The sequence below is a fragment of the Asterias amurensis genome, chromosome 4, assembly GCF_032118995.1.
Source record: "Asterias amurensis chromosome 4, ASM3211899v1".
Lineage (NCBI taxonomy): Eukaryota > Metazoa > Echinodermata > Asteroidea > Forcipulatida > Asteriidae > Asterias > Asterias amurensis.
In genome coordinates this window covers 7,921,471-7,939,222 of record NC_092651.1, presented here as the reverse complement: position 1 = coordinate 7,939,222, position 17,752 = coordinate 7,921,471, and the positions used below count along the sequence as shown (strand labels likewise).

The following is a 17,752-nucleotide window of genomic DNA, read 5'->3' as shown; positions in this document are numbered from 1 at the left end:
TGTAGAAATAGTAAGATTTGCGGTAACATCATGTAGGGCATAATGATAATCTCTAACATGAGTTGGGTGGTCCTGAAAAGAACCGGGTTTTTTTCAAACCCGACGGTTCGATCAGCATGCTCTGATCGTCTTCTGGAGAAATGGGTGTCTTCACACATTCCAAAAAGAAAGTTTTGAGCTAGTCAAAAGGTCAAAATCTATTGCCATTTTAGTTGAAGAACATCAATATTTACGAATAAATACAAAACATAATATTTTGTTGGATTCGATGTCATCGAAGGTTTTTTTTTGCCACACACTTTGATCTGATTTGTATCAATCTCTTTCATGCTGCCTCCATCTTGGTCTTGTTTCTCGTATCGAATAACAATAAGGAATGCTAATAATCATTTTGCAAATATGAACCAGACTATTTTGTTTTTCCAGCCTCGGTTTAATAAGATGGGAGAAATTCAAGATGGCCGCACCGTGATAAATGTCTATAGTGGCATTTGAGACCAGTTTATCTGAGAATAGAGACTTGTTAATATTTCCCAATTTTTCAAAAAAGACTCTTTTGTAAATTGGATGGATCACACAAGACAGTGAACTAGTCATTGAAGGCTCTTCCCCCGACTGTTTGAATATTTGAACGATGCACACGAGTGACTTTTAAGAAAAATGATCGGTCATGGTTTTGAACACAACAGGAGGTAGTTGAATCTGATACGTCTAAAGTCATCAAAAGATAATTATATATAAGTGTATAATGTTTCCAGCTGTGAAGACGCATTACACTTGCAACTGTCTAAACTGCTTAGCGTTGTTTGTGATACTATAGATTCAGAGAACTTGGTAATGAACTTAGCAGGCATTTAAAAATGGATACACTGAGACCATTGTCAATACAGCATTGCAATGTACCGGTGTTTTTTTTGTTTTTTTTGTTGTTTTTTTTTTGGGGGGGGGGGCTTGAGCCTATACACCCTCCAAGGTTGCCAAGTTGTTTGTTTGATATTGCTGGTCATTTGTTTATAAGCAATCTTTTAAACCAAACAATTTGAAGAACAAATAACGATCCACACGGGTGACATTCCAGACAATGACGTCATGGTTAAGAACACTGCGTGCGGTTGTTTAATGTAATGAAGGGATCATCGGAAGTCAGAAGTTCATATTTAACATACAATAACCATAGTGTACAAAAACCATGACGTCGTTTTACTGGAAAGTCAGCCATGGACCATGAAACCGTCAGTAACAAACTTTTCAGCAGTAAACTTGAGGGTGTGTATATACAAAACTTTGGCAGAAGTGTTTGTTATTTTGGGGTATTATAGTAGGTCCTGCAAACAAAATCGGATTCTGTAGAAATTCCATCCATACATATTATATTGTGGGATGTAATCCTAAGCCCCTTCACACGAGAGCAATTTAGCAAGTGTCCCTTGCTAAATTGTAGCATGGTTATACAAATTACAAAATGTATCTCAAGTGAAAGGACAACAATTTCTGCTACCGTCCAAGTTCTCTTGCAAAATCTTGTAACATTGCAAACATTGCTACATTTTACAACCATGCTAAAATGTAGCAAGGGACCCTATATAAATTGCTGTCGTTTGAATTACTGTCAATGACTAGACTATTAACTGACATCACCAACTGCCAGTACTTCTCACGAACTGGACTACAGTGTGAATAACCACGAGGTAGACCAGATGCATGGTGTACTTAGAGAAAGTTAAGGTTTGTGGAAATAAAATGCTTGTTTTCATAACAGAGCACTCTCCAAAATGACTAAATCCAAACGTTAAAAAACGATGGTGGCTTTGAAGGGACATCAGACAAAACATACTTTTATAATGGTGCAAACTTGTTCACAGTAACGGATCCCTCTGAAGTAACGTCGTTTTGTAAGTTTCCATACTAACGTCAACCTGTCTTCATTAAAAACATCAACAGTCATCAAAATAGAAAATATACAAATGTATAATGTTTCCATGTCATCTAGAAACATTATACACTTGTACACTTCTCTTTTCCGGATGTAAAGAAACATTATTCTTGCAACTGTCTCAACTGTTTAGAGTTGTCTGTGATCCGATATATATTCAAATACATTCTAAACTCTAATTCAAACAGACATGGACCCCATACAATCGCTTAGCTATGCCCGAAATGACATTAGATATAGGTGGGTTCTTGCTGCGGTGAATGTGAACAATTTGCACAACGGGGTGCATCTATAGCCCTTTTCACACTACAGGTATTTCCCGGGAAATGTTAGTCGATCTGTTCACACTAATAACATTTTCCCGGGAAATAATTTACCCAGTTAAGGGGTAGGGTTAAAGGAGTTAACCCCGGGGAAAAACGTTTTTCCCGGGAAAAGCAGCTAGTGAGAACGAAAGCGGGTTTAACTTACCCCACCTTTTACTTCCACTGTGTTGAGACGTCGTTAACCTCGAAAGGTCACAGACGTCAAAAATAGCGCGCCAAATAATTCGTGTGGTAACAATAGCCCTTTTTTTTGTTTTCTCCTTCTGAAAGTGTTTACGTTTAGGTACGAAAATAAAAGTGAATTACATCTGTAATTTACAAATTAATATATTAATTTAAAAAATTGACCACGTGAATGGAATAGGAATACAGTAAATAGTTGGCGTGAACAAGCTTCCTTTTCGTACACACGCCATGTGTGTATGGTATATCTTATTTACATGTACTTGGCCGTTGGTGGACTTTTGTTGTCCAGAGTTCTTCGATCGACATTGCTGTCTTCCACCTGACAGTAAATATTTTAGTTCAATTTGTTGCTCAATTTCTTACGATGGGTAGAAGTGACCGATGGAGTGATGATAACACTTTGAAACTAGTTGCCTACAAGAAACGGGAAAGTTTTCTCAAAATTGGCTGATGACTGCCTGCGTGAAGCTGGATATGAACGGACCCCTGCCCATTGCAGATAAAAACTGAAACCTTGGGAAAAAAGACTATAGGTCGGTAGGATAATAGTTTTGTTTTTCAGAGCCTAAAAGTTTTCGAAAACAAAAACATTTTTTTTATACATGTAAAAGTCTTTATGAAGCCATGAAAAAATGCTAGCCAATATAGGGTTAAAGCCTATTCAGTGTTCTTTCTCTGCACAATGGGAAAACAGCACTGTTGATGTTGGGAAGGGAAGATTGCTTCTTTTTCTTTCTACTGCTATTGTCAGATTGTGCAAAATCGACCATGCGGTATTTTTTCTATAAAACCTTTAATTACCTTGACCCTAACATCGCGGACATTATTATGCAATCTTCGAAAATGCCATTCAGAAAATTACTAGGCCTTACCCCAGGGTTGATTCCCTTAACCCTGCCCCTGAGCAGGGTTGATTATTTCCCGGGAAAACGTCATTTCCCGGGAAATAACTATAGTGTGAACAGGCAAAAATTTAGATGAATGCCAACACAAAACCTCTGGGTAAAACACGGACACAAACGTCCATTCAATTACAGTTCTCATAAGAAAAAAAGCTTTCGCAGAGTAGAGAGCTCCCTTTCGCATTTTCTAATAGCAACTTGCTCCCACCAGTGGCCGCTCTTCTTGGTAGACCAGATTGACCTTTGACCAATACTTCCAGCAAGTGCCACGAAACCCGTCAACCGCACGACAAATTCCATCCGATTGTTATACCGATGTCTTTAAAACACTGTCACAGCAATCGTCTTCTCCTGACATGCCGTCAGCGACGTCTTCCCCGAACTGCAAGACTTCTTCTCCGCCGTAATCACATAAATATTGGTATAACAACACGCAAATACACACGTGCAGCCATTTTGGGTCGCATGTGGCAAGGATTTTGCAGCCGGCCGTGTGGCATTGTGGGAACGGACCTCCGTCAACAAACATTGGTAACTTCCGCATGGGCTGACCTGTTTACCACATTTCCTGGGGTTTGATCGTAAGTGTGAAACGACCGTGCATATTCCTGGGGAAAAGTACTCCCGGGAGTTACCAAATTGGGATAGTGAGAACGGTTGCTGGGGTGGCGGTGGGGTTGTTTCCCGAAAGTTTATTTCCCGGGAAATGGCTCTGTAGTGTGAAAAGGGCTATTATGTTATGTTTGAATGTTTGTTTCATCAGTTCCCTTTGCTTCTCTCACTGTTTTCTCTTCTTCATGCAAAACAATGTCTGTCCAACCCACCCCAACTGGGCCCAATTTCATAAAGCTGCTTAGCACAACAATTTGCTTGGCATGAAATTTCTTCCTTGATAAAATTTACCAACTAAATTTTCACGTGATTTTCAGGTTAAAAGCAAACAACAACAGCTGAATACCAGTAACAAGCAATTATGCAACAATGGGAAATTTGGTTGGAAATCCTGTTTTAATCAAGAAAGAAATTTCATGCTAAGCAAGTTTTTGTACTTAGCAGCTTTATGAAATTGGGCCCAGATCATCGAACCGACGGTCTGCTACAGTCATCAGAACATAAAAACAGGTTCCTAGAAACTGTTGTGCTGTGTCACGTCGCTTGAAACTTTTAGCAAGTGTCAGCATAATATCAGGTTCCACTCACCCGATGCGCTAACAGTCCTCCATGCGGGAATGTAGTTACTTATTGGAGGTACCCTATTGGTTATTTCAATGCTGACACCAAAGCTATATAAGCAAGCTGCAACAAGTTACTGATTCAGTGAGCCTGGTGCTGGAACAAGTTTGCCTGACTGAGTGGTGTTGTTCTTCCAATAAGTAACTAAGAAGTATTGGGTGTTATTGTCATGTTTGTTTTTGTAGGATGTCGAGGCCTCTTGGTCTTATCTATTGCTGTAGCTTGCTGTTTGGCTGATGAAGGATTGCCAGAAGACGAATCATACTCGTCATCGTCATCGTTTTCGTATACAGGTAAACGTCATAATTGTGTTATGAATCTAGCATAAAGATAAGATAACAACATAGTACTATTTATCACGCTGTTACCATCTTGGTCATGTTCCCAGTAATGAATGCTCCATTGGGTAAACATAGCACCAGACTATTATTTTGTCCAGCCTCAGTTTGGTATACAATTATTTGGAATGATGTAAAATTAAGATGGCCACACCGTGATAAAGGTCTATATGACGTTTTAGGCCCTACCCCTTTGGGTCACAACGTATAGGGGCAACATGACGTCGGCAAAGGTCGGGAAATGTTTTCAGCGGTTCGGTTTTCGTTGGGCCCGATATTCTGACATCATATTTAAAAAAAGGCTACTGCCGACTACTAGAGTGTCCAACTGGTACAGTAGCCAAGAACATACTTCATTCTTTGATAACGATTAAAGTTTCCAGGTACAAACTAATCAAATAACCGAATGCCGAATAGCAAGTACTGTATAATACGAGTACTTTATATAAGTAAAAATACTTCAAAGTGAGATATTAACACAATACTTATTTTATTATATACATGAATATACTTTTAAAACTGATTTGTTTAGGACAATGTGTGGTTGTTATGAGAACTATGACTTCATTGAAGAGAAGGTATACATTTGATAATCACTCTTAACATTAATTGCAATAAGAACTTATTAGTTAGAAATCTACAGCAGCTTTCGATAGTATAAAGCAATTTGAGAAACATTTCACTTTGAAGTAATGTGGTCAGTTTTAACCCTAACCCTAACCCTAACCACCCTAACATTTGAATCTGAGAAGCGTTCCTACGCGGAAATTTTTCTCAGATTCTGATATATTCCTATTCCAGATTTTCGGCGCGACCACGTTTTGAAATTTTCAAATTTTAGTTTGTTGAATATTAATATACATTGTTTTAAAGACACTAGGCTCTGTTGGTAACTCAATCGGTCGACGACGTTGCGAGATAACAATGAAAGGAAAAAACACCCTTGTCACACGAAGTTGTGTGCTTTCCGATGCTTTATATCGAGACCTCAAACTCCAAATCTGAGGTCTCGAAAACAAATTCTGGAAAATTACTTCTTTCTTGAAAACTACTCCAGTTTAGAGGGAGCCGTTTCTCACAATGTTTTTATACGACCAACCTTTCCCCATTACTCGTTACCAAGTAGGGTTTTATGCTAATAACTATTTTTCGGAATTACCAACAGTGTCCACTGCCTTTAAAGAAACACTTTGCCTTGTAGACAACTTCATTTTTTAAGAATAAAGCATACTGGGCTCGTCTTCAGAAGAAAAGAGAATTTTTCTTCCGAAGACGAGCAGAGTAAACTGTTCGAAACGTCGAGACCAAAATCGGCTCTATTCAGAGCCAACACTCCTTCAAAAGATAATTATTACATGGTTGTACCAGCAACTTTAGTAACAAAAACCACCTCGAAGCTTTGATGAATAGTCTTTGTATGTATCTTTTCTTAACATTTTTGTAGATAGACTTCCGTGTATGCGCTCTGGCCACATTTACCTCCATGGTGACAGTTCGAGGCCGAATGACTGCACAGTCTGCGTCTGCGATAATTCCACTTTGAGTTGCCAGATAGAGTCATGTCCACAGGAACTACCCTGCGATCCCAGCAGTAGAATGAAACTTGATGGGGAATGCTGCAAGACGTGTCCTAAAAGTAAGTCAATGTTAATAGCCTAGTTTCGAAAGCCCTTTTCCCACTACGGAGCCATTTCCCGGGAAATGGTAGACGGAACAAATGAACGCTATCGGGTTTTGATGGCTCTTTGAAGAAAACGATTGCTTCTAAGGCTTTTTCTGGAATTTCAAGTGAAGTGGGTGAGAGCTGTCGTAACTAATAAATGTGATTTTATTTAAAAGGAGAGATTTATATAAATCACCCGGTACAGCCTGCTGAATACCGATAACTTTGTTGGCATGTTTGAATACTCTACCCAGTTAAACATTATCTTGAGCCCTCATGTTCCCATTAACACAAGTTAAACAGAACTTTGGTGTACAGATTTGTAGTACAATATTGTAAAATAGCACGATCACTATTTAGAGAGTAAAATAAGCGTTGTTGTAGCTTGTTTTAGGAACACGTTGCCTTGGATCGGTCGATTTGGTCTTTGATCAAAAGTGTGTGAAACCGTTTGTCATTTTGTGAAGCCAAAATTTTGACTCCATAAAATAACCGACCTTGTTTCTTCGCGACATGAAAGGAAAACCGTGCAATTTCGAGGCATGTTTGTGTGGATCATATTCTACTTTAAAGGAACACGTTGCCTTGGATCGGTCGAGTTGGTCTTTGAAAAGCGTATGTAATCAATTGTTATAGAATGCATATGATTAGAGAGATATTTTAAAAGTAGAATATAATGATCCACACAAGTATCACTCTAAATTGCGTGGTTTTCCTTTTATCTCGTCGACAAACACGGTCGGCCATTTATGGGAGTCAAAATGTTGACTCCCATAAATGGCCGACTGTGTTAGTTCGCAAAGTAAAAGGAAAACCACGCAATTTCGAGGCAAATGTGTGTGGATCATTGTATTCTATACTTTTTAAACATCTTTCTAACCATATATATTTTATAACAAACGGTTACAAATGCTTTTCAAAGACCAACTCGACCGATCCAAGGCAACGTGTTCCTTTAAATCCGAACCATTTGCATTTCACAACAAACGGTTACAAACGCTTTTCAAAGACCAACTCGAACTATCCAAGGTAACGTGTTCCTTTAAAATCACGTTTGCTATCCATAAAGCCCACAGCGGTTGTATCATCTGCATATTTTATGAAATCATATGGTATTTAGTACAAAAGAGGTGACATGACACACCCCTGGGGGGCTCCCGTATGCGTATTTTTTTTCCTAGGACGAACGTGGGCAATTTACATAAATGAGCGTACTATACATTTTCCCATGCACATGCGTACTTCGACGTAATAATAGTTGTGGAAATACACTCATGCATATTATTAAACATGTACACATACACGCATACACGTGTTCATGTTACATGTACAATGTACATCATATTTAGTACCATGTACTATGTAAAACTGCGTATTTGTACAACTCTACCTTTTGTCCATAAAATGCGTCGCGCTTGCTTTCACTGCCAAGACTTGATTGCCCGATAAAATACGTTTGGATATGGTTGGGAGGGGGAGGGAGGGTAATTATGAAAATAGACAGACGGTCATAATGAACGGTTGTGGTCGCTAATTTTTTTTTTTAATGAAATTTAATAGTACACTGCATTACAAACAGCACATATGCATCTGGAGCACACACAATTATGCAACCACAATAGTGTGTTTTTTTCAAAGGTTTGTTATCTTATGCAAGTTGGGATACATCAAGTGAAAAAACTGTCCTCGACAATAATTACCAAATCAAGTGAAAATACTGGTCTTCAACAATAATTACCAAATGTGCCCAGTTTAAAAATAGACCATATATCTCCATGGTGAGACAATGGAGGAGGAGGTAGACTGGTTCATCACAACCTGTACACCATTGTGTGAAGCGTAGTAGTAGAAGAAAAGCAGGTTGTGTGGTTCCCCTTTATTTACCACAACTATTTTCATTCCACATACCACCACCAGTGGCCCAAGGTCCCTTGCGGTCACCACTAAAGCTCGTGCATGCGCGAGAGTGTTTTTCGGGCAAAAACACACCCATTTTATGTTAATTGCCAACGTATGTCCTAGGAAAAAAGTACGCCTCCCGTATTGGTGTACTGAATGGATGAAATGGTGGAGTTAATTTTGACCTGCTGGCATCGATTTAACAGAAAGATATAGATCCATGGGATATTGTAGGATTGACATTTAAGTTATAATTAATGTTGTAATTAATGTTGTAATAAGCAGATGTGGCTGGATGGTATTGAAAGCACTGTACAAACTCACATTGGATGTCCAATGTCGAAATAGGAAAGTTGCCATTTGCTGTCAGACTCATATCGAATGTCTAATAACGAAATAGCAAAGTTGACATTTGCTGTACAAACTCATATTGAATGTCCAATAACGAAATAGCAAAGTTGACATTTGCTGTACAAACTCATATTGAATATCCAATAACGAAATAGCAAAGTTGACATTTGCTGCTGAAAACCATATTGAATGTCCAATATCGAAATAGCAAAGTTGACATTTGCTGTACAAACTCATATTGAATGTCCAATAACGAAATAGCAAAGTTTACATTTGCTGCAGAAAATCATATTGAATGTCCAATATCGAAATAGCAAAGTTGACATTTGCTGTACAAACTCATATTGAATGTCCAATAACGAAATAGCAAAGTTGACATTTGCTGCAGAAAATCACATTGAATGTCCAATAACGAAATAGCAAAGTTGACATTTGCTGCAGAAAATCATATTGATTGTCCAATATCGAAATAGCAAAGTTGACATTTGCTGTACAAACTCATATTGAATGTCCAATATCGAAATAGCAAAGTTGACATTTGCTGCACAAAATCATATTGAATGTCCAACATCGAAATAGCAAAGTTGACATTTGCTGTACAAACTTATATTGAATGTACAACATCGAAATAGCAAAGTTGACATTTGCTGCACAAATACATATTGAATGTCCAATATCGAAAGTTGACATTTGCTGTACAAACTTATATTGAATGTCCAACATCGAAATAGCAAAGTTGACCAACATCGAAATAGCAAAGTTGACATTCGCTGTACAAACTATGAAGCCCCATTGGTGCCACTTGACAAGTGCATAATGTTTCACTGAATGAGATGTATTTCACAGCACCGCCACTTATATCTTGCGGCCGCCACTTAGTATCTTGCGGCCGCCACTTAGTATCTCGCGGCCGCCACTTATTATCTTGCGGCCGCCACTTATTATCTTGCGGCCGCCACTTAGTAAGTTGCGGCCGCCACTTATTATCTTGCGGCCGCCACTTATTATCTTGCGGCCGCCACTTATTATCTCGCGGCCGCCACTTAGTATCTTGCGGCCGCCACTTATTATCTTGCGGCCGCAACTTAGTATCTTGCGGCCGCCACTTAGTATCTTGCGGCCGCCACATATTATCTTGCGGCCGCCACTTATTATCTCGCGGCCGCCACTTAGTATCTTGCGGCCGCCACTTATTATCTTGCGGCCGCAACTTAGTATCTTGCGGCCGCCACTTAGTATCTTGCGGCCGCCACTTAAGATCTTGCGGCCGCCACTTAGTATCTTGCAGCCGCAACTTCAAGTTGTGTAATTGAAAACATTGGGGCAGGTTGTCATTCATAAGGACGTAAAGTCATGCAATTGTTGTCGGTATTTTGCAATATTGGACAACATGGAACGGGATTTATTGATACAAGTTTATTTCCAGCTTGGATTAAATTACAGGGAAATACTGTGCTCTTTAGCAGCCAATCATAGAATCATAATCAGTATGCGGACCCTAAAGCGTGAATTGAGAAAGCTTGGACTTTTCAGAAGAAAACACAAATCTGACTTGTTAGATGTTGCCATGTTTATTGTTAAAACTCAAACAGACCAAGGAAATCACCAAGGATACAGATGGCTACATTCGAAATGTGTTCAAGCTGGGCTGACCGTGGACAGGGAAACTGTACGTTTGCTGCTGAAAATTTTAGATCCAGAGGGAGTTGAAATTAGGCTCAGAAAGAGACTGAAACGGCGTGCATACTTTGCGAGAGGCCCAGATTTCCTTTGGCATATGGACGGGTATGATAAATTAAAGCACTACGGCTTCTGTATTCACGGATGCATTGATGGCTTTTCCCGGGCTTGAGTTTAGTAAGTTGTGGCCGCAAGACAATAAGTGGCGGCGGCAAGATAATAAGTGGCGGCCACAACTTACTAAGTGGCGGCCGCAAGATAATAAGTGGCGGCCGCAAGATATTAAGTGGCGGCCGCAAGATAATAAGTGGCGGCCGCAACTTACTAAGTTGCGGCCGCAAGATAATAAGTGGCGGCCGCAAGATACTAAGTGGCGGCCGCGAGATAATAAGTGGCGGCCGCAAGATAATAAGTGGCGGCCGCAAGATAATAAGTGGCGGCCGCAACTTACTAAGTGGCGGCCGCAAGATAATAAGTGGCGGCCGCAAGATAATAAGTGGCGGCCGCGAGATACTAAGTGGCGGCCGCAAGATACTAAGTGGCGGCCGCAAGATATAAGTGGCGGTGCTGTGAAATACATCTCATTCAGTGAAACATTATGCACTTGTCAAGTGGCACCAATGGGGCTTCATAACAAACCGATGGGGATGTCCAATATCGAAATAGCAAAGTTGACATTTGCTGTACAAACTCATATTGAATGTCCAATATCGAAATAGCAAAGTTGATATTTGCTGAACAAACTCATATTGAATGTCCAATATCGAAATAGCAAAGTTGACATTTGCTGTACAAACTCATATTGAATGTCCAATATCGAAATAGCAAAGTTGACATTTGCTGCACAAAATCATATTGAATGTCCAATATCGAAATAGCAAAGTTGACATTTGCTGTACAAACTCATATTGAATGTCCAACATCGAAATAGCAAAGTTGACATTTGCTGCACAAAATCATATTGAATGTCCAATATCGAAATAGGAAAGTTGACATTTGCTGTACAAACTCATATTGAATGTCCAACATCGAAAAAGTTGACATTTGCTGCACAAAATCATATTGAATGTCCAATATCGAAATAGCAAAGTTGACATTCGCTGTACAAACCGATGTGGATGTCCAATATCGAAATAGAAAAGTTGACATTTGCTGTACAAACTCATATTGAATGTCCAATATCGAAATAGCAAAGTTGACATTTGCTGTACAAATTCATATTGAATGTCCAACATCGAAAAAGTTGACATTTGCTGCACAAAATCATATTGAATGTCCAATATCGAAATAGCAAAGTTGACATTTGCTGTACAAACTTATATTGAATGTCCAACATCGAAATAGCAAAGTTGACCAACATCGAAATAGCAAAGTTGACCAACATCGAAATAGCAAAGTTGACATTCGCTGTACAAACCGATGGAGATGTCCAACATCGAAACAGCAAAGTTGACATTCGCTGTACAAACCGATGGGGATGCCCAATGTCGAAACAGCAAAGTTGACATTCGCTGTACAAACCGATGGGGATGTCCAATGATGAATTACCATGTATGTCTTAGTTTTCAGAGTGTATTTTTATAAACAAACTGTTGACACCTCAAAAACAACCTCATAGTAGTACAAAGCTTTGTTGAATTGAGTTTTTCGTTTAACCTTTCTTTTGTAGATGTGGTCCCACGTGAGCTTTCCTGTATGTACGATGACCAAATTATACGTCATGGTGAGCGAAAGGTGGCGCTGAATGACTGTTCGTACTGCGACTGTGATAATTCCACTTTGAGTTGTCAGTATCTTACATGTCCACCACTTGGTTGCAGACAAAGAATCAGAATTGAAGGGGAATGCTGCAAGATTTGCGGCTACCGTAAGTCATCTCTAACATTTAAGCAGATTAACATCAAACTTACACGGTCTACTAATGATGATGATAGTTGAAAACATCCGTTGAGATATTTCTGCCTGAAATGTCATAATAATTCGATGAGAAATAAATAGTTGAACCTTGCGTTTGAAGTTTATCGCTCAGTGAACGTTTTATTCATTTTTTTTACCAATGTCATGCAAAGTGTGTAATCGGTTTTCACTATTTTCTCGTGACCCAGATGGCCGATCGATCTCAAAGTTTTGTTAGCAAAACCAATTCTGTAATGTTCCTTAAAAAGGCGCTTTATCTAATGACATTCTTTACTATACAAAGAATGGCCGTGCTTACAATTGAATGCTTTGGAACGCTACACTGCAGTGATAACGAAAACGATAACGAACACACCAGACAGAGAACGCATTCTATTGGTTGAATTACTCCACGCAGACTACGCCCACGCTCATTCAACCAATAGAATGTATTCTCTTTGCGTCGTGATCGTTGTCGTTTTTGTAACCTTGGGGCGGGGTGGGGGAGGACGGATGCCCCGGATTCTTTTAATTTCTTTTTAACAAAAAGAAAAATTTCCGCCCCAAAACGGAACGTTTAAAAAAAGCAACAAATGCATCGAGGCAGCTGCCAGATCAATTAACCCTAACCGGGTCCCAACAAGTGAATCAAAATTACGCAGAATATTAGTCAGAATCTCTTCTTTTTTACCAGTTTCCTGTCAGTCTGACCTCAAAATAATCTCTTCTGACCCGAGTTTTTTATTTTATATAAAAAGCCATTAAAAGTGGGTCAAAATGATGCATAATCCTGTAGTCTTTATTTAAACCAGTTTCTTGGTTAACCAGACCCAGAAGTGGATCAGTAATCTGACCCGTGTGTTTTTAAGAGTGTTGAGAAGAGGAACTAAAACATAATTTACATTCCTAATACCATACAGATGTTAGTGTGAATGAGATTAATCCAGAGGTGCCACAAGCTTCCATAAAACAAGGCAAAGCAAATGAGATTGCTCTGCAGCTGAAAGTGAAGTATTCGGAGGCAATTCCATGGTATAAACACGATCGAGGGGTGTGGACAGTGAGGGTGTGGATGTCTAGCAGTGAAAACGGGCAGAACGAGCTGTCTGGCACCGTCATGCAGAAAGCTTTGCCTGAAAGAGAACGGCCTTCTTCGGAAATGGAGGGTAAAGTCGTCTTCAACGACGTCAGCTATGGCTTTGACTTGACCGGCCATACCTGTCAAGATGCTAAATTCATCTGTGCCCAGTTCATCAACCCCAAAAAGGAACGGAACGTATATTATTCCCTGGTCTTCATCTCTCCGCTGTACGGGGAACTCTTGACAAGCTGTGTTGAAAATACAAACTGCCGAGGTTAGCTTGGACATCACCACTGCTAAGGTTAGTTTTCATTCTTTTTTATAAACTGAGCATAATCAGAAAATAACTATCTAGGGAGGAGATGACCAATTCATAAAGGCCCTTATAATGGAAAAAAAACTTGTTCAATATAGTCTTGCAATCTAAAGACCTTACGAAAGTAAAAGTCTGAACCCATCACCCCTCCTACTAAAGGACTCGCAAAAGAAACCTCTCTGTAGCCTGAACATCTGACGTCACACTTCGAGGCTCGTGAATAACGCCAGAGACCGGCCGGCCTCCAGCCGGCGTGCGTCTGTACATTCACCTTTGACCTAAATTCATTTCACATAAAGGGTGCGTTCGTTTAGCTTCCCTAGGTCGACCCCCATGTGTGGCGGGTTTTTTCCAGGACAAACGTGGGTAATTATCTGCACACGTTCGTCCTGGAAAAAGAAAACGCCACACACCGGGGTCGACCCGGGGAAGCTAAACGAACGCACCCAAATATCTTTGATCAAATTCTGCACAAACTTTACAATATTGCAAGTACATGCACATGCATGTACTGTGTACAATACACATACGTGGACACACATGCAGACGACCGAAAGTAACCTTTCCATTTCTGTGTTTCGATTGGTCGTCCGAGGTAACCTCAGACCCAATCAAAACCAACCAAGGTGCGGTAGCTTTTGGTCACTGCATTTATCGAATGGTCATATTATCCAATGAAAACACTGGACCTAGCAGCATGGTAGCAGGTACCTGTCTTTATTCGCAAGGATAAAACTCTCTGGGGAAGCACGTCGTGTACTGTTAAAACCATTTTAGGACGCTAGGTGGCAGCAGACTTACCATGTAAATCCGTTGTTTCCTTTAACGTGCGCATGCTCAGAACTACAACAGTGAAAATTTACCGTGTAAGTCTGCTGCCACGTAGCGTCCCAAGGTCTCCCATTGCTAATGTACCCCCTTCCATTTCCATTGCATTTAACACTGTTCAAAGAATCGATCACCATGGTGTTTAATAGTAGCCAAGGGCCCTTATAACTGGAACCAATGGTTATTTATTCAATTGTTAAAAAGCAGAATGTTGTATTTCTTTTCTCTTTACACAGCATCACCACTGATCTCCAACTTGGAAACAGAAACAGTTCAACTGCAGGTGGAGTTCAACTTTCCATAAACAAAACGCGCTGGTTGGCAAGGACGACTGCATACCATTAAACCAAATCCAACATTTTCTGTAAGCTTCCAAGTCAATTAAAATACATTCCATAACTGGTTGTTTTGTTTTGTTTCCAACATGTTGTTATTACTTTGTAAACAAACTGGATTTGTTTTGCATTGATGGCTTTGTATTGATTGCAAAAACTCGAGCTGTGACGTTGCATTAGAAAGGTCTATGAATGCCTCAAAGTTTTGAGCGTTATTATCATGCAAAAACTCGAAAAATTGACAAACAATTTGCAGCTCTAATTTCCATTTAGGAAACTCAGGTTTATTATGACCAGCAGGCAAACAAAGTCTATGATGAGTAGCAGTTTCAGATGTTGAATTTTCTATAGTGCTGTGCAGAGGACGTTAACATCAAAATATTGTAGTTCTAGTGAGCTTTGCTAATTGCTGAAAGATAATAAAATAAACCGATGACCTGAACATTCAATGGAGTTTATATAACATTTATAGTTAATGTGAGTGATCCTGGATTAAAGGGTCCAGTAACTTTTGTAGGACAAAAAAAAAAACCAATGTCACAGATTTGAACTCACACGGTTTGAAAATAATGATAGTAGAAAGCTTCCCTGAAAATACTACGTGCTGAGGGGCTGTAGTTTTTAAAAGTGAGTAAAACAGGGTCATGAACATAATTTTCGTCTCAGTGATCATGAGACGAAAATTATTTTAGCATGAAATAAACGTTTTCGTGACATTGTTTTACTAATTTCCCCAAAACTACAGCACCTCAACAAGTAATATTTCAAGGTACGCTTTCTACTGTCATTATCTTCAAATGGTGGAAGTTTAATGTAAATCTGTGGACATTCTGTTTTGTGTTACAAAAAGTACCCGAATCCTTTAAGTATCACACATCACTACACTCTAAAAACATCTGGGTCAAATTGGCCCAGATCCAGACAATTTGATCAAATTTGAGTCAAATTCAAAACACCCCATGAGAGTATCATCTATCTCGGTAATTGTACAATGTAATTTGTTGTAGTCACGACTATGTATGGCAATCCATTGTACTGACTTTCGGCCTATATAATGATCGTATTATGTGATGTGCTGTTATTATGTGCTGTTGCTATTAAAACAAGTACTGCATGAATTGTATCCTTTAAATTGAAAATGTTGTCGTGTTGTTGTATTGTTTCAAGTAGATGACCGCCCCGCCCCACCCCACCATACCCCACAAGAACATACCACAGGCCCATCATGTTCAAGGGCACTGGACACTATTGGTATCACTTAAACTAATTGTTAGCATAAAAACTTACTTGGTAACAAGCAAGGAAGATCTGTTGATAGTATAAAATATTATGAGAAACGGCTCACTCTGAAAAATGTAGTTTTCGAGGAAGAAGTAATTTTCCACGAATTGGATTTCGAGGCCTCAGAATTAGAATTTGAGGTCACGAAATCGAGCATGAAAGCACACAACTTCGTGTGAGTGATTAGGGTGTTTTTCTTTCATTATTATCTCGCAACTTCGACGACCAATTGAGCTCAAATTTTCACAGGTTTGTTATTTTATGCATATGATGAGATGCACCAAGTAAGAAGACTGGTCTCTGATAATTACCAATAGTGTCCCGTGTCTTTAAAGTGGAGGACCGCCCAACCATACCCCACAAGAACATACCACAGGCCCATCATGTTCAAGGCACTGGACACTATCGGTATCACTTTAACTAATTGTTAGCATAAAAACTTACTTGTTAATAAGCAATGGAGAGCTGTTGATGGTTTAAAACATTTGGAGAAACTGCTTCCTCTGAAGTAACATGGTTTTCGGGGAAGACGTAAGTTTACACGAATTTAATTTCTAGACCTCAGATGTAGAATTTGAGGTCCCGGAATCAAGCAATACTTTAAAGGGATTTCCAACTTTTTTTCGCACAAAAATGACGTCATGTTGTGAAGCCCGCCCGGGGATCAAACAGGGAATCTCCGACTCCGGAAGGGATGTACCAGTGGACCAACTCGACCAGTGAGTTTGACAGTAAACCCAATTAACATTCTTAGCGTGTTCAAAGATAAGCATTAAGTCTAAACCTTGGTTAATTTTGTTTACGAATCATTACAAAGATTCAAAGATCGACAAAACAAAAGTTGACTTATAGCTTTTTATTTGTTCATTTAGGGCCTACATCAAAATGCACAGTAGACCCATGGGTTTAAAATAAAACAGAACGAAAGCAGCTTTACTATAAAATAATACAAATGCGTAAATTAAAAACATAAAAATAAAATAATTTGTTTATATAAATACATGTATATACACACTGTACATGATTGTATACAAGCTAATTAAAAGCACTGGGGTGGATTTTACAAAGAGTTGGGACTAGTCTTATTTCGAGTTACTCGTCCTAACTTAGGACTATCCATACGTTTTTGATATCTCTTTGTGAAATCGACCCCCTGGACACGTTCGGTAATAATTGTCAAAGACTAGTATTCTCCATTGGTGTATCCCAGAACGCATAAAAATAACAATATTGTGAACATATCCCAGAACGCATAAAAATAACAATCTTGTGAACATTTCAGCTCAATTGGCCATCGGATTTGCCATAGAATAGTGAAAGAAAAAACACCATTGGTGTATAGTTTTGTGTGCTTTCAGATGCATAATAAAAAGCCATTTAGGTATTATATTGTTTGAGTGAAAAATGACCCCTTTCTCAAAAAAGACCACTTTCTCTCTGTGGCTAATGTTGCAATGGCTGTTACTAGTGTGGTAATGGCTTTGGCTTATGCGGTAATGGCTGT

General features: G+C 39.2%; 1 protein-coding gene across 1 annotated transcript; it reads left to right on the top strand.

Moving 5' to 3' along the window:
• The first annotated feature begins 4,642 nt into the window (after positions 1 to 4,642).
• LOC139936606 (uncharacterized) lies at positions 4,643 to 16,106 on the top strand. The gene is made up of 5 exons (XM_071931447.1): positions 4,643 to 4,873; positions 6,363 to 6,554; positions 12,181 to 12,378; positions 13,328 to 13,789; positions 14,869 to 16,106. Exons 1-4 carry the CDS (start codon positions 4,750 to 4,752, stop codon positions 13,765 to 13,767), a joined length of 954 nt encoding a protein of 317 aa, XP_071787548.1. The 5' UTR covers positions 4,643 to 4,749; the 3' UTR covers positions 13,768 to 13,789; positions 14,869 to 16,106.
• Positions 16,107 to 17,752: the final 1,646 nt, after the last annotated feature.

Coding starts and splice junctions, on each gene's coding strand:
- LOC139936606 (XM_071931447.1), top strand. CDS start 4,750: ATGTTTGTTTTTGTAGGATGTCGAGGCCTCTTGGTCTTATCTATTGCT. Junction 4,874..6,362: donor GTCATCGTTTTCGTATACAG/GTAAACGTCATA, acceptor ACATTTTTGTAG/ATAGACTTCCGTGTATGCGC. Junction 6,555..12,180: donor CTGCAAGACGTGTCCTAAAA/GTAAGTCAATGT, acceptor TTTCTTTTGTAG/ATGTGGTCCCACGTGAGCTT.